Below are 25870 nucleotides of genomic sequence, written 5' to 3'. Positions count from 1 at the left end.
GACAGCCTTCAGCTCTAGACTAGTTGTCTCTAACGGCTGGGGAACTACAACCCCCAGTATGCACTGACAGCCTTCAGCTCTAGACTAGTTGTCTCTAACGGCTGGGGAACTACAACCCCCAGCATGCAAACAGCCTTCAGCTCTAGACTAGTTGTCTCTAACGGCTGGGGAACTACAACCCCCAGCATGCAAACAGCCTTCAGCTCTAGACTAGTTGTCTCTAACGGCTGGGGAACTACAACCCCCAGCATGCACTGACAGCCGCCGGCTCTAGACCAGTTGTCCCCAACGGCTGGGGAACTACAACCCCCAGCATGCACTGACAGCCGCCGGCTCTAGACCAGTTGTCCCCAACGGCTGGGGAACTACAATCCCCAGCAGGTCTTCAGCTTTAAATCAGTGGTATCCAACCAGTGGCTCTTCAACTGATGTCAGACTATCACTCCCAGCATGCCTTGATATATTCGAGAACAACCTTTCTAGGCATGCTGGGAGTTATAGTTTCCCAGCTGCTGAAGAGCCCCAGATCGGGGAGCAATGACAGCACCATGAGGGTCCATTAGCACAGAGACCACCTGCGCCCCCATAGTCCACCAGTAAATAGCCGCCAGACGCCGCTATACATCCTCCCGGCCCACCGGACACGGATGTCACAGCAATGAATGGGCAGGAGACAGACATCGCCCACTGGCTTCTATGGGAAACTCGTGTGCACAGCAGGGGGCGCTCCTGAGCCGATGTGCGCGGGGCTGAGTGCAAGCTCCTGGGTCTATTCCGCAGTGCGCAGGACGTGCAGTGTATACGGAGCGGGCGGGAGAGCAGCCAGCACTCACCTCCCGCGTCCCCCCGGTCACACAGCGGCCTGCACCCGTCACCGGCTGGGGAGAATCAGCCGCAGAGCGCCGGAGAGATGGAGACAGAGGAACACAGCACAACCAAACTTCACTCCGATAGCGCCCAGCATCACTCTGCAGCGATTGGTCAGCGGGAGACCTATGAAGCCTATGATTGGTTACATCATCCGCCTATCACTCACACCCTACAAGCTCAACATAGTACATCAGTCACGTTCGGTTGTTAGTGCAACATTGCTAAACCCGCCCCTTACTCTGACATCTTTCACCCTGATTGGTTCGTGTCGGTCTGTGTCCTTTTTAGAGATTAAAGCAGAGGCGTGTCCACTTGTGATGACGTCACGTCGCACATTCGGATCCAAGATGGCTGCCGCTGGAGTGCTGCGCTGGTAGTTTCTCTTACGGAAGCCGCTAAGTCCGAGGAGCCGCGGACTGCGAGTGAGTGTCAGTCTTTATAACGCCTGATGTGCCCTGGTTAGCACCTAGCCATGATGGCCGAACTCCAGCCTCTCCTGACTGTACGCAGCTCCATTGATACTGACCCTTCTCCACAATCTCACCTCTATCTGGCCACAGGGTAGAGTTAAGCCACGCCCTGTGGAACTACAACTGCCAGTGTTCTGTGATGGCAGATCCTGTCCGTCTGCGGTGGAGCCTCACCGCGCGCGTCCGCCAAAAAAATTGGAGCATGCTCAGTTTAAAAAAAAAAAAAAACGGAATCTGATGCCAGGGTCCATCATTTTCCGGATCCGGTGCCCATAGGCTTCCGTTCTAGTAAGAAGCTGGAAGCGCCGGATTTGGAGCTTCTGGCTTATTCGCCGGAGACAAAAAACATTACTGTGTACGTTTTTCCCAGAAGCCGGAATTGAAATTTTAGCCAGATCTGGAAAAAAACGGAAGGAACAGTGGGCCATGCGGCGCAATCCGGCGCTAATACAAGTCAAAACAGATCCGGCCTTTGATTTAGCTGGTTCGGGGTTTTTTTTTTTTTTTAAAAAAAAGGCTGGATTGGGCCAGAGGGAAAAACCTGATGTGTGAGAGTAGCCTAAGATCTTAAGTGGTGCTGTACTAAAACATAGCGCATAGAACGTTGGAGTCTGTGGCTGCAGGAGTTGGTATTTTGTGCTGAAGATGAAGAAACTTCTTGTTATATTCCTTGTTCAGTGATTTACCTTGTTCTTGTTTCATTGGTTTATTCTAAACGGCTGAAAGATTTTAGAATTTGCTAATAAACCAAATGTGCACTGGGGGTGACTGATGGTGTCTGCGGCTTTGTATCTTCTCGTTATCATCTGACTGGTCTATGACAGCAGCTTCTGCGGCTTTGTATCTTCTCGTTATCATCTGACTGGTCTATGACAGCAGCTTTGTGTTTCCGTTCTTTGCAGGTACTTTGGATGTTTTCTAGAATCAATGAAGGAAAACAAGGAAAACTCAAGCCCTTCGGTGGCCCCTGGTGCCCCGGACCACTCCAAACCATGTTGGTATTGGGACAAGAAGGACCTGGCTCACACCCCCTCTCAGCAGGAAGGCCTGGACCCCGCCACCGAAGCCAGATACCGACGGGAGGGAGCCAGGTTCATATTTGATGTTGGCACAAGACTGGGGCTGTATCCTTATGTGCATTATCTAAAGAAGCACTCCAAACAGTGCAAATACTGCAGCACACGGGGGCGCGGCGTCTGCAAAATGTGACTGATCTCTGTGATATTTTCCTTAACCCTTCCATCAGACATTATGACACTCTTGCCACTGGCATTATTTATTTCCACAGGTTCTATATGTTTCATTCATTCAAGCAGTTTGCCAGATACGTAAGTTGAGCGTTCCGGTCACCGGCCTTCCAGATTCTGCGCTGTTCTCCTGAGATGACCGTGGAGTTCTTTCTTTCAGGTGACGGGTGCCTGCTGTCTCTTTTTGGCTGGAAAGGTGGAAGAAACTCCTAAGAAGTGTAAAGACATCATAAAGACGGCTCGCAGCTTGTTAAATGATGTGCAGTTTGGACAGTTCGGAGACGATCCGAAGGTGAGGAATAGGGCTCATAGGATTCGCAGTGGCCGCTCTTCAACTGATTGATACCATATATCCTTGTTGCATGCAGTAAGTTTAGTACAGGGGTCTACAGCAGTTGTGAAACTTCAATACTCAAGACCAAAACATGAAAAAAACCATGTAAAAACAATATTTTAATAGCTATTCTTAAAAAAATATATACTCTAAAAACAAAGGAAAGTACATATATGTAATTTTGCATTCCAAAAGTGCAAAGTTTATGGATGAGCGACATACATATAATATTTCAGGAAAAAGTAGGTAGCACCAAAATCACTCAATCACCCTAAAAATACCTCCTATCTCTATCTATCTCAAATACTCCAATGCGTTTCTCCCCACTTGTTATTGGAGTATTTGAGATAGGAACAATAGATTCCCAAACCGTGATTTGATAAGTCCCCATCTTCTATCAGAGCAGGTTTATTATTGTGTGTAGGATCATGTGATCAGGTCTTTGGGACGTTTTCCCCGTGAGTTGGTATTGGACCACAGGGGGGCTACCATTGTGTATACTGTTGTATTCATTACTATTTAATTAGGCCCCTATTGACTATTATCCCAGAAATATCTGTATATTTCTATCTACAAGTATTACTGTATACGTCTATGTCCTTGCACATTGTGGAATTTTGCACCTTTAGCATTAGGTTGCACAATAGGGTGAAAATAGGGTCTATCTACATTGAGCGGGGCGCTATTTTGTGTATTTTAGGGTGCCAGCCTCTGCAGTAAGGCAGATAGTTAGTCTGGTTTTGATCCTTGTGAAATTAGAACACTCTGCATGACCCGAGAGGCACCGGATGGAGAGCTCTAGGCTTGTCGCTGCTATCACTTCTTGAATGAGGGGTCACTGTCTCAGCCCCAACAATCCTTAAAGCGTCAGGGTGACCTTGTAACCAAAAGTGTAAGGCTTATATGGAATCACATTATCACATGTCTCCATCCGTTTGGGAGTTTTAGAAGATTATGAGGCGTTGTTGTTTTGGTTTGTTTGTTTGTATTTATGATTTCACATCCAGATAATAGACTTGATATCTCCTTCATCTTTTGCTGATTGCAAACTGAGAATCCATCAGTGAGCTTCTGTTCATTTGGGAGTGTGTAACTGGTTTTTTTTTGTTTTTGTTTTTTATCCCTTCTACTTTTGACCTTTTTTTTTTTTTTGTGCAGATTTATCATCAGACACCACTGAGCTGAACTTTGGTGTAGTCTTAAATCAGCGAGATAAGCTCAATAAAATACATACATGTTACACATTACCCTCAGATCAAGCTCACTGATAGATCCTCAGTTAAAACATTCTGCAGCCAGCAATGTAAAAGCCAAACGCAAAACTTAATTTTTAGCCCAAAATACCATACATGCAAAAAAAAGACAGTCCTTCTTGGAGCTGTTAAAAGCGTCTTCAACGTCCCCAGAAAAACATTGAACTTAATGGAAATGCTAACTTTGTCGTTATGTCGCCCGTTTTCTTGCACAGATGATCTCTGGGGACTGCGACTATTACAGCAGAAATCGCAGCAAAAAAAAAGAAATGTCATCCCCTGATTCTGATTTTCTTCTTTTTTATGTTTAGGAAGAAGTTATGGTCCTAGAGAGGATTCTTCTGCAAACCATTAAATTTGACCTACAGGTGGAGCATCCCTATCAGTTTCTACTAAAGTACGCAAAACAGTTAAAAGGTAAAGAGTCCCATCATGTAACAGAGATGGAGGAGACCTGAGGATTTTCTAGTTTCATTTTATTTTTTCTTTACAGCGTTTATCATGAGTAAATTAATTTTCTAATTTCATGTCAGATTTTTTTTTTAGAACAGTCAATACCAATTGTTGTTGTTTTTTTATTTACATATTTTTAAGTTGAAAATGGGAAGTTATTCAACCCCTCATTATATACCGTATTTTCCGGCGTGTAAGACGACTTTTTGACCCCTAAAAATTGTCCCAAAAGTCGGGGGTCGTCTTACACGCCGTGTACGGCGTGTGCAGGGAGCGATCCTGCATTTCGGCGTGTGGTTCCCAGGGTCTGGAGGAGAGGAGACTCTCCTTCAGGCCCTGGGATCCATATTAATGTAAAAAGTAAAGAATAAAAATAACATGGATATACTCGCCCTCGGACGGGCCCTGGCTCACAGAGCTGCTAGCGTCTCTCTCTGTTCCTGAGAATGCGGTGAGTGAAGGACCTTCAATGACGTCGCGGTCACATGAGCGGTCAGGTGACCGGTCACCTGACCGCTCATGTGACCGCGACGTCATCGAAGGTCCTTCACTCACCGCATTCTAAGGAGCGGAGGGAGACGCTAGCAGCGCTGTGAGCCAGGGCCCGTCCGAGGGTGAGTATATCCATGATTTTTATTCTTTATTTTTTACATTAATATGGATCCCAGGGCCTGAAGGAGAGTCTCCTCTCCTCCAGACCCTGGGAACCACACGCCGTATAAGATGACTGGGCGGATAAGATGACCCCCGTCTTATACGGCGGGCATATCCCAAATTCCATATTTTATATGGAAAAGTTGGGGGTCGTCTTATATATATATATATATATATATATATATATATATATATATATATATATATATATATATATATATATATATATATATATATTATACATTTTATTTTTTGCACATGTCCTCACTTTGTTGTCTTGTGCTTTCCTGTGGTCGGTGATCGCCTCTGTTACTGCCACATTCTACCAAGGGTCGGCATGCTTCATCCACCAGCAGTTGTCAAGCTGCAACTCCTAGAATGACTGCCAGGGAATGCTGGGAGTTGTAGTTTCACAACAGCTGGAGGTTGTTGATCCCTGTTCTACACCTTTGCCATCTTGTTCCACATTTTTTTTCACTTTATAAATAATGAGATTGTAAGATCTTGTAGAGACAGGGATGAGGATGGGGTCCGTGCATGGGGAGTGATAACCTCTGCGTTGCTCTCTCTATCTTATGTGTTTGTTTTATTTTTTTTTATATTCAGGAGACAAGAATAAAATCCAGAAGTTGGTGCAGATGGCATGGACATTTGTCAATGACAGGTAATGGCAATGCAGGTGTTAATGTGACTCCTTGCGCTGAGCTGCGGGCCTCACGTCTCACCATGTGCTCTGTCTGCAGCCTCTGCACCACGCTTTCCTTGCAGTGGGAGCCAGAGATTATCGCAGTCGCTGTCATGTATCTCGCCGGACGACTGTGCAAGTTTGAAATTCAGGAATGGACGTCCAAGCCCATGTACCGGCGATGGTGGGAGCAGTTTGTGCAAGACGTGCCCGTCGATGTACTGGAAGGTAAGTGCTACTTCTGCATCTAGTCATTGCCACACATTCATCTCCATGCTCAACCACTGCAATTTCTGAACTAACGGCATGAGGGTCAGCACTTGGTTCACAAAATACTCGCCTGTTATTGCATTTTAATGCAATGTTGCGGCGACCAAAAAGCTGTAATTCTGGCGTTTTGAATTTGTTTTCTAGTTACATTGTTTAGCAATTGGGTAAATTTTTCTTTATATACTGACAGATCAGGTGATTCTGAACGTGGCGATACCAAATGTGCATGTTTTTATTTATTTTTTTTATTTTGATTGGGGCAAAAGGTGCCATAACCTGTTCGGCCCTGCTACATACAGGCGATGATCAGATCGCCTGTATGTAGCTGAATTGCTGACTGCTATGCCGACCACCAAGCGACGCTCATAGCAATCCGGCATTGACAACCATAGAGGTCTGCTGGAGACCTGGTTGTCATGCCAACCAATCTGACCCGCGATCACGTGACGGGGGTAATCGATGGGCGGGTCCCCCCCCCCCCTTCCCCGTGGCTACGATCGCTCTGATTGGCTGTTGAAAGTGAAACTGCCAATCAGAGCGATTTGTAATATTTCACCTATGAAAACTGGTGAAATATTACAATCCAGCCATGGCCGATGCTGCAATATCATCGGCCATGGCTGGAAACACTGATCTGCTCCCCCCACCGCCACCGATCTCCTCCCCAGTCCTCCGTTCTGTGCTCCGCACCCCTCCGTCGTCCTGTCTGCTCCCCCGTCCTCCTGCCCGCTCCCCCCGTGCTCCGATTCTCCCCCCCCCCCACCCTACCCCCCTCGTACTTACCGAGCCTCCCGGTGTCTGTCCGTCCATCTTTTTCATGGGCCCGCCATCTTCCAAAATGGCGGGCGCATACGCAGTGCGCCCGCCGAATCTGCCGGCTGGCAGATTCGTTCCAGGTATATTTTGATCACTGTGATAAAACCTCACAGTGGTCAAAATAAAAAAAATAGTAAATGAACCCCCCCCCCCCCCCCCCCTTTATCACGCCCATAGGTAGGGACAATACTAAATATATATTTTTTTTTTTTACCTCTAGGGTTAGGGTTAGAATTAGGCTATGTGCACACGGTGCAGATTTGGCTGCGGATCCGCAGCGGATTGGCCGCGGATCCGCAGCGGATTGGCCGCTGCGAATTCGTAGCAGTTTTCCATCAGGTTTACAGGACCAGTGCCTTTTACCTGCGGATTTTTCAAAAATGGTGCACAAAAATCTCACACGAATCCGCAACGTGGGCACATAGGGTTAGGGTTGGAATTAGGCCTAGGGTTGAGATTAGGCTTGTGGTTAGGGTTATGGTTAGGGGTGTGTTGGGGTTAAAGTTATGGTTAGGGTTGGGTTTAGGGTTAGGATTAGGGTTAGGGTTGGGGTTAGGGTTGTGGTTAGGGGTGTGTTGGGGTTAGGGTTGTGGTTAGGGGTGTGTTGGGGTTAGGGTTGTGATTACGGTTATGGCTACAGTTGAGATTAGGGTTAGGGGTGTTTTGGGGTTAGTGTTGGAGTTAGAATTGAGGGGTTTACTCTGTTTAGGCACATCAGGGGTCTCCAAACGCAACATGGCGCCACCATTGATTCCAGCCAATCTTGCGTTCAAAAAGTCAAATGGTGCTCCCTCCCTTCCGAGCCCTGACGTGTGCCCAAACAGTGGTTTACCCCCACATATGGGGTACCAGCATACTCAGGACAAACTGGGCAACAACTATTGGGGTCCAATTTCTCTTGTTGCCCTTGTGAAAATAAAAAATTGCTTGCTAAAACATAATTTTTGAGGAACGAAAAATTATTTTTTTATTTTCACGGCTCTGCGTTGTAAACTTCTGTGAAGCTCTTGGGGGGGGTTCAAAGTGCTCACCACATATCTACATAAGTTCCTTGGGAGGTCTAGTTTCCAAAATGGGGTCACTTGTGGGGGGTTTCTACTGCTTAGGCACATCAGGGGCTCTGCAAACGCAACGTGACGCCCGCAGACCATTCCATCAAAGTCTGCATTTCAAAAGTCACTACTTCCCTTCCGAGCCCTGCCATGCGCCAAAACAGTGGTTCCGCCCCACATATGGGGCATCAGCGTACTCAGGACAAACTGGACAACAACTTTTGGGGTCCAATTTCTCCTGTTACTCTTGTGAAAATAAAAATTTGCAGGCTAAAAAATAATTTTTGAGTAAAGAAAAATGATTTTTTATTTTCACGGCTCTGCGATATAAACTTCTGTGAAGCACTTGGGGGTATAAAGTGGTCACCGCACATCTAGATTAGTCCCATGGGAGGTCTAGTTTCCAAAATGGGGTCACTTGTGGGGGAGTTCCAATGTTTAGGCACACAGGGGCTCTCCAAACGCGACATGGTGTTCGCTAACGATTGGAGCTAATTTTTCATTCAAAAAGTCAAATGGCGCTCCTTCCCTTCCGAGCCCTGCCGCGTGCCCAAACAGTGGTTTACCCCCACATGTGAGGTATCAGTGTACTCAGGACAAATTGTACAATAACTTTTGGGGTCCAGTTTCTGTTTTTACCCTTGGGAAAATAAAAAAATAGTTGCTAAAACATAATTTTTGTGACTAAAAAGTTAAATGTTCATTTTTTCCTTCCATGTTGCTTCTGCTGCTGTGAAGCACCTGAAGGGTTAATAAACTTCTTGAATGTAGTTTTGAGTACCTTGAGGGGTGCAGTTTTTAGAATGGTGTCACTTTTGGGTATTTTCAGCCATATAGACCCCTCAAACTGACTTCAAATGTGAGGTGGTCCCTAAAAAAAAAATTGGTTTTGTAAATTTCGTTGTAAAAATGAGAAATCGCTGGTCAAATTTTAACTCTTATAACTTCCTAGCAAAAAAAAAAAAATTGGTTTCCAAAATTGTGCTGATGTAAAGTAGACATGTGGGAAATGTTGTTATTATTAACTATTTTGTATCACATAACTCTATGGTTTAACAATAAAAATTCAAAATTTGAAAATTGCGAAATTTTCAAAATTTTAGCCAAATTCCCATTTTTTTTCACAAATAAACGCAAACGTTATTGACCTAAATTTACCACTAACATGAAACCCAATATGTCACAAAAAAACTATCTCAGAACAGTTAGGATCCGTTGAAGCGTTCCTGAGTTATTACCTCATAAAGGGACACTGGTCAGAATTTCAAAAAACGGCCAGGTCATTAAGGTCAAAATAGGCTGGGTCATGAAGGGGTTAAAAAAAAAAAACTTAAAATAAAACAACATCCATGATTAGATTTCTGCAGGTAAAGCAATCCCGACACCTCCTGCAATACCTGAAAATGTCCACAAGGGGGCATCACCATTCTAGAGGGGGGGAGGGGGATGTTAAAAAGTTTGTGGGTAACAGGAAGCCGTACTGGTAGGATATCCGATCCGAGACCCCAGCACGAAGTAAGCCCCCCTGCTCATATAGTACAGGTGCAATCACATTGTCCAATTTAGCCAAAACCCTATATGATAGCGCGGTCTTCGGGGAGCTCGCTTCGTTTATAAAAGCCATCAAAATATAAAATTATGTAGCCCATATGGTAAAAACTTTTAATAGAATGACTGTCAATTTTTAGCCATCACATCTCCCCCTAAAAAATCAACTGAAAGTCATCAGGACAGTCAAGCACACCGACAGAAAAACTAAAGTCACGGGACTTCTTAAAATAAAAAAAAACAAAAAAAACACAACCTATTTTTTTATTTACTTGTGTTTTTTTTTTTTTTTTTTTTGTTTAACCAGGGTTTTTCTTTTCTTTTTTTTTTTTTCCTTTATCCCCTTAGCCAACTTTTACAATTCTGACCACTGTCCCTTTATGTGGTTATAGCTCTGGAACGCTTCAATGGATCTCACCGATTCTGAGAATTTTTTTTTTTTTTTTACATATTTCACTTTATGATGGTGTTAAAACTTATTCAGTATGACTTGTGTTTATGAAATAGAATTCAATTCAAAACAGCCATGTAGAAGCAAAGAATGAATATTTAAAAATTTTTTCACATAAAATTTGCTTTAGACCCAAACTTTATTTTCACAAGGGTAACCGGAGAAAATGGACCATACAATTTGTTGTGCAATTTCTCTTGAGTATGCCAATACCCCATATGTGAGGGAAATCCACTGTTGGGGCACACGGTAGGGCTCAGAAGGGAAGGAGCGGCATTTTGACTTTTTGAATGTAAAATTTGCTGGAATAATTAGCGGACACCATGTCGCGTTTGCAGAGCCCCTGACGTGCCTAAACAGTGGAAACCCCCCACAAGTGACCATTTTGGAAATCGAACCCCTCAGGAATTTTATCCGGGAAGGGGGAGGGCAGGATAGTGAGCATTTTGAACACACTGGTACCACACAATTTGATAACATTAGGTTATGATATTGAAAATGTCGTCATTAGTGTTCAGCGCAAGTGCTCGCTACTCCAGTTTGCATTGGGTGCTCGGGTATGCACTGAATATCGCGGGTGCTCAAGTGACATGCTTGAGCCCACACCCCACATGATTTGTGGCTGTTGGACATCCAAAAAGCGAATAGCGAGCACTTGCGCTCAACACTAGCCAACATATCGACTTTTTAAAAAAAAAAACCTCCATTCTAACCCTAACACAACCCTAACTACAACAGTCACCCCAACTGCAAATGGAAAAAAAATAGATTTTTTATGTAACTAAGGGCGTGACAAAGGGGGGGTTGATTTATTATTTTGCTTTTTATTTTTATTACTGGTTAGGCCCTATCACAGTGTTCAAAAGGACTCAATAGGCAAAATGTCTGGCAGATCTTGGCAGGTGCACTGCGCTTTTGCCGGCATTTTTTTTTTTTTTTTCAAGGAAGATGATGGAGGACGTATCAGGAGAGCCCGAGGATGGCAGAGCTACCGGGAGGTTCTTGGTGGGGGGTGGGGGGGCTCATTTCTCTCCCGTCTGACATGTATATCATATCAGAAGAGAGAGGAATCATTGAAACATCGGGCACAATTTTTTTTTTTTTTTTTCTCCTTCGCCTCATTGGGGTACACAGGACCGTGGGTGACACTAAGTGTCACAAAGAAAGTTAGCTCCTCCCCTGTGCTTTCTCCCAGAGAACCAGTTCATGCTTAGTGTCCGTAGGAGGCACACGGGGTCTGCTATTCAGACCAAAAACTTTTTTTATTTTAATTCTTAAGATTTTTTTTTACCTGGACAAAGGAGCTACGGATTCTTTAAAGGTCCCGATCTTCCCAAACCATCAACAGGCTAGCACGGAGAGTGTCACCGCCACGTATCCTCTCCTGCGACGTGAGATGCCACGCCTGGGCTGATTTTTAGGGGCGACGGGTTCCTTAAAGGGCACCGATCTCCCCGTATCATTAACAGACGAGCACATGAAGTGTCGCCTGTATGTACCCTCTTCTGCAGCCAGGCCTAATGCCGGACATCCAGCCCTGTCCACCAGGATTGAACCCCTTGGATGCACAGAGGCACCCTCCATTTTGGTATCCATGCATCCCCCACTGCTCCACCACTGTCCAGCGGATGAATTAAGGAGGCGGATGGTTCCTCTCCATCTCCCTATGAAAGGGAGAGTGGATTGAGGGTTTTTATCCTTATCCCTGCACCATCCAAAAAAGTCACCAGTGACAGCAGGTGCACAACAGAGGTAGCTGCACGACAGCGAAGGTACCTGCAGCATCATCCGAAGGACATCTCCAGCCTCTCCGGGTAAGTGCTGAGAGGGGGGACTCTGAGCAGTCCGGGCACAGGCAGCAGACTTTTCCGCAGGGGGGACGTTTTTTGGGCCTGGGTAAAAATTTAGTTCCTGGCTTTGGCCTTGTATAGGCTGAAATTCCGCCCCTGCTATGATGCGATTTGGCGGCTCCGCTCACTTTTCTGGCACTCTGCAAATGAAATCTCTTCGGCCATCTTCCTACACCCTGTCACAAGCTGACAGGGCCTCCGGATGCTTAGGAAGCCTCCTGCTTGCTCCGATAACGAAGTGGAGTGTGATTCTCGTGGCTGGGACACAGGACCCGTGTAAGGAGCGCTGCCATTAGCTCTCTCTCTCCCGTTCAGTATCCTATCCTCTGTGAGACCCCTGATTAAGGGGGCACATAGGAATACATCATGTCCCAGCCTCAGGCACCTAAAAAGTCCCCTAAAACTCTTAGTCTTTTTCACTTCATGTAACTCCTGCCAGTCTGCGTTTCCAAAAGCTCAAGAGTTCTCCGCTCTGCAAAGCCTGTGACCCCAAATGCGCTCATGAGCCCCCCACTGACACTGAGCCCAGTGTCCTTAGTCCTCCTGAGTGGATCTCGTCTCTGTCGTAATATGAGTTCTCTGGCCAAAGCGCTTGAATCCTTTAGTATTCCTTCTGGGGATCGTGGCGTTCGCACCTCTGACGCATAAGGACCCTCTCCTACACGGGAACAGTCGGCTAGCAGGGGCCGCACACAATCTAGAAACGTACAAGCATCCAGGAAACGGATACGTAGTACGTCTCCTGTACAGTCGCGTACCATGGCGTCCGTGAGCCCCATCTCTCGCTCTCCCTCTCCAGACGTTGGTAGCTAACTCGATTCTGAGTATGAATCGGACGACTCCTTAAATCCGGATTCACCAGACTTTTAGAGGACGTTTTGATTCTATGATTGAGGCCGTCAACCAAACTCTGAAGGTTGATGAAGACTGTGGCTCTGTGCTTCAAAAAAGCTAAGCGTCCTCACAGAACATTCACCCGGAGTTTCGGGATATAGTTAATCGGCACAGGGAGTGACTGAATAAGCGCTTTACAGGGCAAAACCGCTTGGGCTGAGTGTCCTGTAGAAGGACTCGCCAGTCTCTCGCCTGGCATCCAAAACCCTTCTATCCTTGCTGGACGGTCGTCTATTAAAAATCCCACAGACCGCCAGATAGAAAATTTGGGTCGATCTGTCTTTTAGGCCTCAGGTTCGGCTCTATGTTCTTCCTTCGCTGCAGCGTGGGTAGCTAAAGCAATTGTTTCGTGGTTGGAGGCCTTGGCTAATTCCATTCAGAGCAGTAATCTTCCTCCGGAGGCAGCGCAGCTGGCTAGCCAAATTTCTCAGTCAGGAGATTACCTTGTACATGCTTCTTTGTATGCGGCCAGTTGTGCGGCTCTATCGGCGGCAAATGCCATCACGATCAGAAGATCTTTATGGCTCAGAGAATGGAAGGTGGATTCTGCATCAAAAAAGTCTCTGACATCTCTTCCTTACCAGAGTGGGCGTTTTGTTTGGGGAGAAGCTGGATCAGCTTATCTCGGATGCTACTGGAGGAAAGAACAAATTTCTACCCCTAGCAGAGGCTTAGGCGTCCTTTTCGTTGTCAACAACAAATCAGTTTCCGATCCTTTCGCGCCAATCCGGGTTGGTCCACTACCACTACCTCTTCAGGATCAGGACGCTCCTCGCACTAACAGAGGACCCCAGGAATCCTTTAGGTCCAGTCAGCGATTTAAAGGCCGGCCCAAACAGTCTGAATCTAAGGGATCTAGGTCCCACAGATTTTCCGCCCAATGACTCATGGCGTTATCCAGTCGACACTAGCAGGGTAGGCAGTCGCCTACTTCTGTTTCACCAGGTCTGTCTCTCGGTCGTTCACGACGAATGGCTCAAAGACCTGGTGTCTTCCGGATACAAAATCGATTTTTCTTCGCCTACCCTGGTTCATTTCTTTCCTTCCCAACTTCCAACATCAAGGGCAAAGGCTCTTTCCTGAGCCATAGGCTCTTTCCTGAGCCATGGACTCTTTGCGCCACGATGGCGTCATTGTCCCTGTTCCGTGAAATGAAAGGTTCGAGGGATTCTACTCCAATCTATTCGATGTCCCAAAAAAGGACGGAAAGTGAGACCCATACTAGACCTCAAACTTCAAAGGTCCATCATTTCCACATGGAGTCTCTGCGTTCGGTCATCCCCTCAATGAAAGAAGGGAAGTTTCTAGCATCTATTGATATTCGAGTTACTTAACTGCACATCTCGATTTCCCCCTCCCCCCCCAACAAAAGTTCCTGCGTTTCGCCATTCACAAACAGCATTTTCAGTACACAACCTTGCCCTTTGGCTTTGCTACCGCTCCCAGGGTCTTCACAAAGGTCATGGTGACTGTCGTATCCATCCTGCACTCTTGGAGCGTGGTATACTACCCTAACTGGACGACCTCCTGGTCATCTTTCCACGACTTCGCAGAGTCCGTTCTTATCACTTGCGATACTCTTTCTCGTCTGGGTTGTCGATAAACTTAGCCAAGTCTTCCCCCGTTCCAGCTCAGCGGATATTCTTTTTAGGCATGACCCTGGACACCTCTTGGGGGTTGGCGATTCTCCCTCAAGACAAGATCTAAGGAGCCCGCGCATTTTCTCAGTCATCCCCTCATTCCATCCGCTTTGCGATGAGGGTACTGGGCAAAATGGTGGCAGCAATGGAAACGGTTCCTTTCGCACATTTGTGTCTGCAAATTGAGATTCTGGTTTGGCTATTATCCTAAGTCATGTAACAAGGCTCGTTAAAGGGTCGACATTGACTGTTTTGGATTGCTACTTCCAATAGGTGGCACTAGAGTTCTAGTCCTCTTCCTCTCTGAAGAGACAATTTGCATATTTCCCAGAGGAGCATTGCGGCTTTAAGTCTCCTCACCTCGACATGCTTATCATGTCACTCTCCGCAAGGAGAAACGATACTTCTTGGATCCGGTCAGACGCCTCTCAATCAGCCAAACCAGATCTACACTTTGCAATGACGAGGGACAGTACCCCGAAACACTGTCTGCAAATTGAGATTCTGGTTTTGCTATTATCCTAAGTCATGTGACAAGGCTCGTTAAAGGGTCGACATTGACTGCTAGGATTGCTACCTCCAATAGGTGGCACTAGAGTTCTAGTCCTCTTCCTCTCTGAAGAGACAATTTGCATATCAATATCTTGGAAATCCAAGTGATATGGCTAGCGCTACTGCAGTATCATTATCTCCTAGCGGGTCACCCCATCCGAGTTCAATCGGACAGCACCACGGCTGTGGCATACATCAACCATCAAGGAGGTACCCGCAGCCGGGCGGCCATGTGCGCTGTATCTCGCATTCTTCGATGGGCAGAGAGGAACCACTCTGTAATCTCAGCAGTACACATACCAGGCATGGAAAACTGAGCAGTTGAGTTCCTCAGCCACCAGGGTCTCGCTTCGGGGGAGTGGGAACTTCATCCGGATGTTTTCCAACAGATCTGTCTTCATTGGGGGACCCCGGATGTGGATCTGATGGCGTCCAGACTGAACGCCAAGGTCTCCAGGTTCATAGCGAGATCCAATAGCCATAGGAGTGGATGCTCTGGTTCTTTCGTGGCGACAGTTCCATCTTCCGTACTTGTTCCCCCCACTGCTGCTTCTTCTGAAAGTCATCAGCAAGATCAAGGCAGAAAGTGTTCCAGTGATCCTGGTCGCTCCGGATTGGCCACACCGGGCGTGGTTCACAGAGTTGGTGCGCCTCATCGCCGATGTACCCTGGCGACTGCTGGATCGTCCAGATCTGCTCTCCCAGGGGCCAATTTACTGCCAGAACTCAGTGGCCCTGTGTATAACGGCTTGGCCGTTGAATTCTGGATTCTGATCCAGGCTGGTTTTTCACAACAGGTCGCATCCACAATGATCAGTGCTCGTAAGCCTGCGTCGGTACGCATTTATCACCGTACCTGGAAGACCTTTTTTGCTTGGTGCAAAGCTTGTGGACATCTCCCCCTCGTCTTCTCTATTCCCACCATTTTAGAATTCCTATAGATTGGTCTGAACTCAGGCTTAGCGCTCAGCTCGCTCAAGGGCCAGATATCTGCCTTATCGGTCTTATTGCAACGTAGGATTGCGACAAAACCTCAGGTGAAGATGTTCATTCAGGGGGTTATTTGTGCTTTCCCCTCCATCGCAGGCCTTTAGACCCTTGGGACCTTAGCTTGGTCTTGGGAGTCTTACAGGAAGCTCCTTTTGAACCGCTTCAGGACATTTCGCTAACCTTTTTGTCCTGGAAAGTTGCTTTTCTCGTGGCAATCACATCAGGCCGGTTTCGGAGCTGGCTCCTTTGTCCTGTCGGGCGCCTTTCCTTATTTTCCATTAGGACAAGGTTGTCCTCAGGCTGTCCCCAGCCTTTTTGACCAAGGTTGTCTCATCCTTCCACCTTAACGAGGACATTGTTCTTCCTTCATTTTGTCCGACTCCTGTCCACAGGGTGGAAAGGGCTCTCCATACTCTGGATGTAGTCAGAGCTGTGAGTATCGAGGACCGTGTCGGATTCTTTGTTCGTGCTTCCTGACTGGTACAGGAAGGGCGTGCCGCTTCAAAGGCCACGATAGCTAGGTGGATTCATTCCACCATTCAGGATTCCTAACCTCATCAGAGGTGAGCCTATCCCAGCAGGGATCAGAGCGCACTCCACTCGGTCAGTGGGTGCTTCCTGGGCCATTCGGCATAAGGTGTCGGTGGAGCAGGTCTGTAAAGCCATGACTTGGTCCAGCCTACATACTTTCTCGAAGCACTGTAATGTTCATACCCAAGCTTCGGCTGATGCGGAGCTGGGCAGAAGAATTCTGCAGGCTGCAGTGGCGCACATCTAGGCAGTTGTTACGTGAAGCCTGATGTTTTCTGTTGTTTTCCCACCCAGGGACTGCTTTGGGACATCCCACGGTCCTGTTTCCCCCAATGAGGTGAAGGAGAAACATGGATTTTTGCGTACTCACTGTAAAATCCTTTTCTCCAAGCCACTTATTGGGGGACACAGCGCCCACCCTGTTAGCCTAATGGCTGGTGTTTTTCCGTTCGTTTGACATGTTGTACTTTTATATGTTGTTATTGATCTCCTACTGCTTTTGCATGGAACTGGTTCTCTAGGAGCCAGCAGGAGGGTGTATACTGCAGGAGGAGCTAATTTTCTTTGTATTACTTAGTGTCAGCCTCCTAGTGGCAACAGCATACACCCATGGTCCTGTGTCCCCCAATGATTGGCTCCGAGAAAAGGATTTTACGGTGACTACACAAAAAACCCTGTTGTTTTTGTTTTGTTTTTTTGATCACCGCTATTCACTGAATAACATCGATTAGTGATCGGGTACCGCAAAATCTGGACCTGATCATGTTCTCCTACCCTCGGTAGCCAAAACCCCGGAGATTTTCCGACTCTGGGGGACATTATAGCCTTATACCCGATCACTGTTTTAAAACGGCAATGATGGAATAAGTATCCTTAGCGGCTGCTGTGTTAATACGCATTGGCGGGTTAATTTTGGGATGACCAATTGTAAAATTGTAACTTTTCTCTTAGACATCTGTCATCAGATCTTGGACCTGTATTCTCAAGGAAAGCAGCAGATGCCTCACCACGGGGCCCAGCAGCAATCCCCACAAGTCCAGGCACAGATTGCTTCTGTGCAGCCTCTACCACTATCCCTGAACTTGGACACCCTGGCAGTGCAGCAAAAAGAGCCACAGCAAGCAGGAGGCCAGCAATCGAAGAAGCCTTCCCCACAGTCCAGCCCACCGAAGCAAGCCAAGAGACCGCTGGTATGTTACCATCTGAATAGAGGCAGGATAGCCCCCACAAGAGGTTCTTGATCTTGGAGAACTCCCCCTTTTGTCTTTGACTAATAGTGGTTTCATGTGTTTATCATTGTGTCTGAGTTTTCATCGGCAGCGCAGAGAGGGAAAGTATGTACAGTCTATAGAAAAGAAGAAAGCAGTAAGTGCAGGATAGAAGCTGTGCTGATACTTGAGCTAAGGCCTCTTTCACACGTCACTGTGTCCGGTACGTGTAGTGACAGTTTTCATATGTACCGGAGACACTTATACACAAACCCATTCAAGTGAATGAGTCTGTGCAAATGTCAGTGTGTTTCCACGGACCGTGGGTCCGTTGGCAAAATACTCTGACATGTCAGTTTTTTAATAGCGGCGCAGGCCGCAAAACATCCCGCACACGGATGACATCCACGTGTCAGTGTGACACGTTGCGACGCCTAGGAAGCAGCGCTACAGTTAGCGCTGTCCCCATGCGCCCGATACTGAAGACTGCTTGAGTCATTCTCTCCTGCTGTGATCATCTTTATTTATTTATCATTTATGTATCTTTTTATTTATTGCGTAGGCGGTGGCAGATAAATACTCCCATCAGCCGTCGCCTGCTCTCACTGTTATTAGCGGCAGCAGCTGTAGTGGGAATAGTAGTCCCTTCAGCCGCTGCCTAGTCTCTCTTTTATTAGTTTAATATACCTGTCAACATTCTCCTCTGCTTGTGCTGATCTCAGCACAAGCTGGGGAGAATGATGTGAGTGGTCCTTAGCACTTAGCGCCTGGGAACAGAGACGATATCTTCGGTACTGTTTTTTCCAGCAATGGAAATATCAGTATGTGTGAAACCGGCCTAAAGCAGACAGCAGCACTCTGGATGCACACAGACCTCACATCCGGCCTATATTACTAGGAGAGACACACAGAGCTCACGTCAAGCCTCTATTACTGGGAGAGTCACATCACATCCCACCTATATTATTGGGAGAGACGCACAGAGCTCACATCCGACCTATATTATTGGGAGAGATGCACAGAGCTCACATCCAACCTATATTATTGGGAGAGACGCACAGAGTTCACATCCAACCTATATTATTGGGAGAGACGCACAGAGCTCACATCTAACCTATATTATTGGGAGAGAAGCACAGAGCTTCCGAGGTGTGGGTGTGAGAATGCAGGAATTTATCATATGATGTGGACGTGTCCTAGATTGGCGGCTTTTTGGGTTGTAGTTTTGAGTCGGGTGGAAGGAGCGTATAAATGTAGAGTCCTGAGAGATCCGATAATATGCTTGTTGGGATACGTGGATGAAATAGGAGTGGACAACACCTGGAAGATTGCAATCGCTAGGTTACTGTATATGGCTCGGAAAGTGATAGCACGGAACTGGATAAAGGCAGAACCACCTGCGAGGAGGGAATTTCTTCAATATGTACAACATGGTCTAAAGCTGGAAAAAGGTGTTTACAAGAGACGGGGGAAAATAGAGATGTTTAATAAAATGTGGTCTCCATGGCTTGAGTTGGGATGAGGAGTAATAGAAGTTGGGTACTATAGGCTTCAGATAGGTAAGAACTACTTGAGGCACTGGTGGCCTCAGGGGAGTTTAGACTTGGGATGAGCTGTCCTGTGGGGGGGGGGGGGTTGTTGTGGGTATGTTGGGGATTCTTAAATTAAGAAAAGATGTATGTAATATATTGAAATGTGGATGAGAGAATGATGTTTTCTCTTTTTCTGTTTATTGTTAATAAAAATCTATTTAAATAAAAAAAAAAAAAAGAGAAGCACAGAGCTCACATCCAACCTATATTACTGGGAGAGACGCACAGAGCTCACATCCAACCTATATTATTGGGAGAGACGCACAGAGCTCACATCCAACCTATATTACTGGGAGAGACGCACACAGCTCACATTGAGCCTATATTACTGAGGGACACTCAGAGCTCACATCCAGCCTATATTACTGGGAGAGACACACAGAGCTCACATCCGGCCATGATGACTGGACCAGCTACAGTTCTCGACCCAAGCTCCACAGCTATGTAGGCATATATATGAGGCTGTCGAGTTTAGGTCTGGAAACCTGCTGTTGCTGGTCTGACCTTGAGTTTGTCTTGTGAAACCATCCATACAATTTTGATAGCAAGGTATCTAATGTGCTTGGCAGCTGTCTCCTACGACCCCTCACTACACATGGCCAAGTATTCATGTGCTCTTAGAATTAATAGCACTGCCGGACCTATTTGATATCAGCCCCAGCTTTGAGCTAGCCTAATGGAAATACTCATTATTTAAAAGCTATGTGGACCTTCACACAGAATTATTTATTTTTTATTGGGAGAGGCACAGTCCTCTCGTCCGGCCTATATTACTGCCAGAGGCACAGTCCTCTCGTCCGGCCTATATTACTGCCAGAGGCACAGTCCTCTCGTCCGGCCTATATTACTGCCAGAGGCACAGTCCTCTCGTCCGGGCCTATATTACTGCCAGAGGCACAGTCCTCTCGTCCGGGCCTATATTACTGCCAGAGGCACAGTCCTCTCGTCCGGCCTATATTACTGCCAGAGGCACAGTCCTCTCGTCCGGCCTATATTACTGCCAGAGGCACAGTCCTCTCGTCCGGCCTATATTACTGCCAGATGCACGGTCCTCTCGTCCGGCCTATATTACTGCCAGAGGCACGGTCCTCTCGTCCGGCCTATATTACTGGGAGAGACACTGACATAAGAGAAAAATCAAAAACTTGCATCAGGCTGTAAAATGAGTCTGAAAATGAATGAAGATTGCTGACAAAAATCTTAGTGGTTACCTTTTTAGTTAGCAAAATTATACTAACATGAAAAAAATTGTTTATCCCTGTGAAAAATGTCTGTAGCCTTTATACAAGGAGCTGACTAGCAAGTGGTCCTTGATGTGTAGCAGGATGCAAGCGGTATATTAATGTTTTCTGTAGTGACCTGTTCGCTATCAGAATGCTGCCTAATACCGCACTGTTTACGTTTCTGATCGGTTATTAATGTCTTTCAGCCGACGTCGCCCAAAGAGGAGGGGAAAGTACAAGGTGGGTTTCTTCACGCTCTGTCAGTGTGTTGTATGATGGTTGTGGCCTGATCTGCCGCGCAGCTAACATCACATGAGTGGAACCTCGTCTTCACGTCTCCCATGTTTTTTACAGAACCATTAAATAAATTGCCTAAAATTGAGACTTCACATCCGCAGCTTCCTCTTATGATCACACCCGCAGGTAAGTCCTGTCCAACCGCCTTGTATTCTTGTCGCTGGTCCTTTTTAGTCTCCCTACAGTTGACACTTGTGGTAATACATTTTGGAAGCAATCCCTTAACCCATCACCCCTCTCCCCTACCATTTCTTAATTTTGTCATGGCTTTTAATTTCTGGCTAATAGAGAGAAAACCTGTGCCACCATCTCTTGCTCCAGGGGAAGCCGATCCCGTCAGCGTCCCTGAGGCTGCGGACTTGACCAAGCTCCAGATCCCTCCACCAACTCATCAAACGGTTCATCAGCCGCCGCCTCTACCACATCGGCCACCACCGCCTCCTTCTAGTTACATAACCGGGATGTCTACAACCAACTCGTACATGTCTGGGGAGGGCTACCAAAGTCTCCAATCTATGATGAAGACCGAAGTACCAGCTTATGGGAGCATGCCGCCCGCCTACGGCCCCCCGTCACATATAGCATATCATCCCCACGTGTATCCACCCAATCCACCACCATCTGTGCCACCACCCCCGCCACCATCTTCATTCCCCCCTCCTAACATTCCTCCTCCTAATTCAGTCTACCCCCCTCCTCCACCGGCTTACAATCCCAATTATCCCCCACCCAGACTTCCCCCTACCCATGCTGTACCCAACCACCCTCCTCCAGGTATAGGTTTGCCACCAGCTTCGTATCCCCCTCCGACAGTGCCACCTGGGGGGCAGCCTCCTGTCCCTCCTCCGATACCACCTCCGGGCATGCCACCCGTTGCAGGACTTGGCCGTGCCGCCTGGATGAGATAGCATGGTACTGCGAGCTATAAGGACTTGAAGGGATTGATGCGCGGCAAAACAAAAACATGCAGCTCTCATGAAAATGTAAAATGTGACACCATCTCTTATCCGTTACTGCCAAGTGTGGGCAAATGAGGTGGAATTGAATGTCTTTGTATTGTTACAATGTGCCTGGCTGATATAACCGTATACTGAGCTGCTGATTGGCAAACGATAGGCATCGCCCCACTTCTGCGACTACAGAAATCCAACCGGCGAGGGCCATATTGGCCGAGCTAAAAAAAAAAGAAGAGCATATTAAAAAAATGAAAGCAATTTTCACTAATAGTTAAAGCAAAGATTAACGAACGCATTTGCTTTAACTTTTATCGTCTTGGGTTTTTTATTCTAATTTGTTTTGTTTTGCAGAGATTTTGGAAGTTTTACAAATGTTTGTAAATATTTTTTAATGTAAAGAGTTTAATTGTCAGCGCTCAGCCGAATCCTTAGCATCTGTCGCCTCGATATTGGTGAATAAAAAAATCCTGGAAATCTGCATCTTCTGTGTAAGAATGGCTTTTTCTTTTTCTGCCTGCTGTTTCTTTCTCCCAAAAAAGGCACAAAATCACATGACTGTATGTTGCAAACAAGTTGCACATTTGTTTGTTGCCTGACTATTGCTTTTACCCCTAAGAGTCGCACCTCAAAGATGGAGGGGGGGGGGATTTCTAATCATGGACAGACCATTTAGGGTGGGATCACACTTGCGTGAAACTCGCACGACTGCTGCCTGCACTTAAACCGGAGTGTGCGGCTGCATGTATTTCTATGCAGCTGAATGCTGTGTTCCAAGTGTCGGTGGTAGGGTTGAGCGAAACGGATTGTTCATTTTCAAAAGTCGCCGACTTTTGGCACAGTCGGGTTTCACGAAACCCGACCCCTGTGTGGGGTCGGCCATGCGGTACGCGACTTTCGCGCCAAAGTCGCGTTTCAATGACGCTAAAAGCGCCATTTCTCAGCCAATGAAGGTGGACGCAGAGTGTGGGCAGCGTGATGACATAGGTCCTGGTCCCCACCATCTTAGAGAAGGGCATTGCAGTGATTGGCTTGCTGTCTGCGGCGTCACAGGGGCTATAAAGAGGCGTTCCCGCCGACCGCCATCTTACTGCTGCTGATCTCAGCCTAGGGAGAGGTTTCCTGCCGCTTCGTCAGAAGCAGGGATAGCATTAGGCAGGGTCCATTAACCACCAAACCGCTTGTGCTGTAGCGATTTCCACTGTCCAACACCACCTTTTGTTTGCAGGGACAGTGGAAGCTACATTTTTTTTTTTCCTCAGCGCTGTAGCTCATTGGGCTGCCCTAGAAGGCTCCCTGATAGCTGCATTGCTGTGTGTACGCCGCTGTGCAAACCAACTGCTTTTTTCAAAGCACAAATCCTGTTGTTCCTTCCTTTCTGCACAGCTATCTTTTTTGTTTGTCCACACTTTTGATGTAATTTGTGCAGCAGTCCACTCCTTCTTATTGCTGCCTGCCATACCTGGCTGAGATTACTGCAGGGAGATAGTAATTGTAGGACAGTCCCTTTTTTTTTTTTTTTTTTTTTTAATTCTCCCTAAAAAAAAAAAATAGTGGGAGATTAAGATTGGCATGTCTGCTAGAGTGCCAGTCCTGTGTGTGCCATCTCTCTTGAATAGTGTGCCAGAGAAAGCCTAGTGTTTTTTTTTTTTAAAATTTGGTATCTAAATTCTCCCTGAAAAAAAAAAAAAAAAAACAGTGGGAGATTAATATTGGCCTTTCTGCTTGTCTGCCAGTCCTGAGTGTGCCATCTCTCTTAAATAGTGGGCCATAGAAAACCCTTTTTTTTTTTTTTTCTTTTTTTTTTTAAATTTGGTATCTAAATTCTCCCTGAAAAAATAAAAAAAAAGTGGGAGATTAATATTGGCCTTTCTGTTATGAACTGGTGATTCAGAACCACAATGGACCTGGTGGTTAAGAGCACACAAAGTGACCAGATCGTTACTAATAACATAGGACGAGCTCTGAGACGTGGGAACTCTGCTGACTGCAATCCCTAATCCTATCACACCACACTAGAGGTAGCCGTGGAGCGCTCCTGACCAGACCTAGGCGCCTCGGGCACAGCCTGAGAAACTAGCTAGCCCTGAAGATAGAAAAATAAGCCTACCTTGCCTCAGAGAAATTCCCCAAAGGAAAAGGCAGCCCCCCACATATAATGACTGTGAGTAAAGATGAAAATACAAACAGAGATGAAATAGATTTCGGCAAAGTGAGGCCCGACTTACTGAATAGACCGAGGATAGTAAAGATAGCTTTGCGGTCAGCACAAAAACCTACAAACAACCACGCAGAGGGCGCAAAAAGACCCTCCGCACCGACTAACGGTACGGAGGTGCTTCCTCTGCATCCCAGAGCTTCCAGCAAGCAAGACAAACCAAAATAGCAAGCTGGACAGAGAAAATAGCAAACCAAGAAACACAAGCAGAACTTAGCTTATGCAGGCCACAAGGACGATCCAGGAGAGAGCAAGACCAATGCTGGAACATTGACTGGAGGCCAGGAACAAAGAACTAGGTGGAGTTAAATAGAGCAGCACCTAACGACTTAACCTCGTCACCTGAGGAAGGAAACTCAGAAGCCGCAGCCCCACTCACATCCACCAGAGGAAGCTTATGGACAGAACCAGCCGAAGTACCACTCATGACCACAGGAGGGAGCTTGACCACAGAATTCACAACAGTACCCCCCCTTGAGGAGGGGTCACCGAACCCTCACCAGAGCCCCCAGGCCGACCAGGATGAGCCAAATGAAAGGCACGAACCAGATCGGCAGCATGAACATCAGGCAAAGACCCAGGAATTATCTTCCTGACCATAACCCTTCCACTTAACCAGATACTGGAGTTTCCGTCTCGAAATACGAGAATCCAAAATCTTCTCCACTATATACTCCAACTCCCCCTCAACCAAAACCGGGGCAGGAGGATCAACGGATGGAACCACAGGTGCCACGTATCTCCTCAACAATGACCTATGGAATACATTATGGATGGAAAAAGAAGCTGGAAGGGTCAAACGAAAAGACACAGGATTAAGAACCTCAGAAATCCTATACGGACCAATGAAACGAGGCTTAAACTTAGGAGAGGAAACTTTCATAGGAATATAACGAGACGACAACCAAACCAAATCCCCAACACGAAGTCGGGGACCCACACAGCGCCTGCGGTTAGCGAAACGTTGAGCCTTCTCCTGGGACAATGTCAAATTGTCCACTACATGAGTCCAAATCTGCTGCAACCTATCCACCTCGGTATCCACACCAGGACAGTCCGAAGACTCAACCTACCCTGAAGAGAAACGAGGATGGAAACCAGAATTGCAGAAAAACGGCGAAACCAAAGTAGCCGAGCTGGCCCGATTATTAAGGGCGAACTCAGCCAAAGGCAAAAAGGACACCCAATCATCCTGATCAGCAGAAACAAAACATCTCAGATATGTTTCCAAGGTCAGATTGGTTCGTTCAGTTTGGCCATTTGTCTGAGGATGGAAAGCCGAGGAAAAAGACAAATCAATGCCCATCCTAGCACAAAAGGCTCGCCAAAACCTCGAAACAAACTGGGAACCTCTGTCAGAAACGATGTTCTCTGGAATGCCATGTAAACGAACCACATGTTGGAAAAACAATGGCACCAAATCAGAGGAGGAAGGCAATTTAGACAAGGGTACCAAATGGACCATCTTAGAGAAGCGATCACAAACCACCCAAATGACCGACATCTTTTGAGAGACGGGGAGATCCGAAATAAAATCCATAGAGATGTATCCAGGGCCTCTTCGGGACCGGCAAGGGCAAAAGCAACCCACTGGCACGAGAACAGCAGGGCTTAGCCCGAGCACAAATCCCACAGGACTGCACAAACGAACGCACATCCCGCGACAGAGACGGCCACCAAAAGGATCTAGCCACCAAATCTCTGGTACCAAAGATTCCAGGATGACCAGCCAACACCGAACAATGAACCTCAGAGATAACTCTACTCGTCCATTTATCAGGGACAAACAGCCTTTCTGCTGGGCAACGGTCAGGTCTAT

The 25870-nt window shown here is 46.8% G+C and overlaps 2 protein-coding genes across 3 annotated transcripts in view; one reads left to right on the top strand and one right to left on the bottom strand.

Annotated features, from left to right (window-relative positions):
* SETD3 (SET domain containing 3, actin N3(tau)-histidine methyltransferase) overlaps nucleotides 1-950 on the bottom strand; it is a 57542-nt gene extending 56592 nt beyond the window's left edge. Inside the window, exon 1 of the mRNA XM_069735422.1 lies at nucleotides 834-950. The gene's annotated coding sequence lies outside the window, so the exon portion shown is untranslated. The remainder of the gene's footprint in view (nucleotides 1-833) is intronic.
* On the top strand, nucleotides 942-22314 carry CCNK (cyclin K). Of its 2 annotated transcripts, none has more exons than XM_069735432.1 (11): nucleotides 942-1292; nucleotides 2243-2464; nucleotides 2587-2668; nucleotides 2748-2879; nucleotides 4486-4591; nucleotides 5888-5945; nucleotides 6025-6194; nucleotides 17512-17750; nucleotides 20790-20823; nucleotides 20938-21006; nucleotides 21169-22314. In XM_069735432.1, the coding sequence occupies exons 2-11, from the start codon at nucleotides 2268-2270 to the stop codon at nucleotides 21786-21788; spliced, it is 1707 nt and encodes a 568-aa protein (XP_069591533.1). In that variant the 5' UTR covers nucleotides 942-1292; nucleotides 2243-2267; the 3' UTR covers nucleotides 21789-22314. The 2 variants fall into 2 exon arrangements, with proteins under 2 accessions (XP_069591533.1, XP_069591541.1); XM_069735440.1 differs by having other exon boundaries at nucleotides 1172-1292; nucleotides 21202-22314.
* The last annotated feature ends 3556 nt before the right edge of the window (nucleotides 22315-25870 follow it).

This window comes from Ranitomeya imitator, chromosome 1 (genome assembly GCF_032444005.1).
Source record: "Ranitomeya imitator isolate aRanImi1 chromosome 1, aRanImi1.pri, whole genome shotgun sequence".
NCBI classification, from domain to species: domain Eukaryota; kingdom Metazoa; phylum Chordata; class Amphibia; order Anura; family Dendrobatidae; genus Ranitomeya; species Ranitomeya imitator.
This window is presented reverse-complemented; position numbering and strand designations above follow the sequence as displayed.

Bases quoted from the DNA above. Each gene is read 5' to 3' on its own strand.
- CCNK (XM_069735432.1), top strand. From the start codon at position 2,268: ATGAAGGAAAACAAGGAAAACTCAAGCCCTTCGGTGGCCCCTGGTGCC. The intron at 4,592-5,887 runs GTAAAGAGTCCC...TTTTATATTCAG, and splicing joins GTACGCAAAACAGTTAAAAG to GAGACAAGAATAAAATCCAG. The intron at 17,751-20,789 runs GTATGTTACCAT...AATGTCTTTCAG, and splicing joins AGCAAGCCAAGAGACCGCTG to CCGACGTCGCCCAAAGAGGA.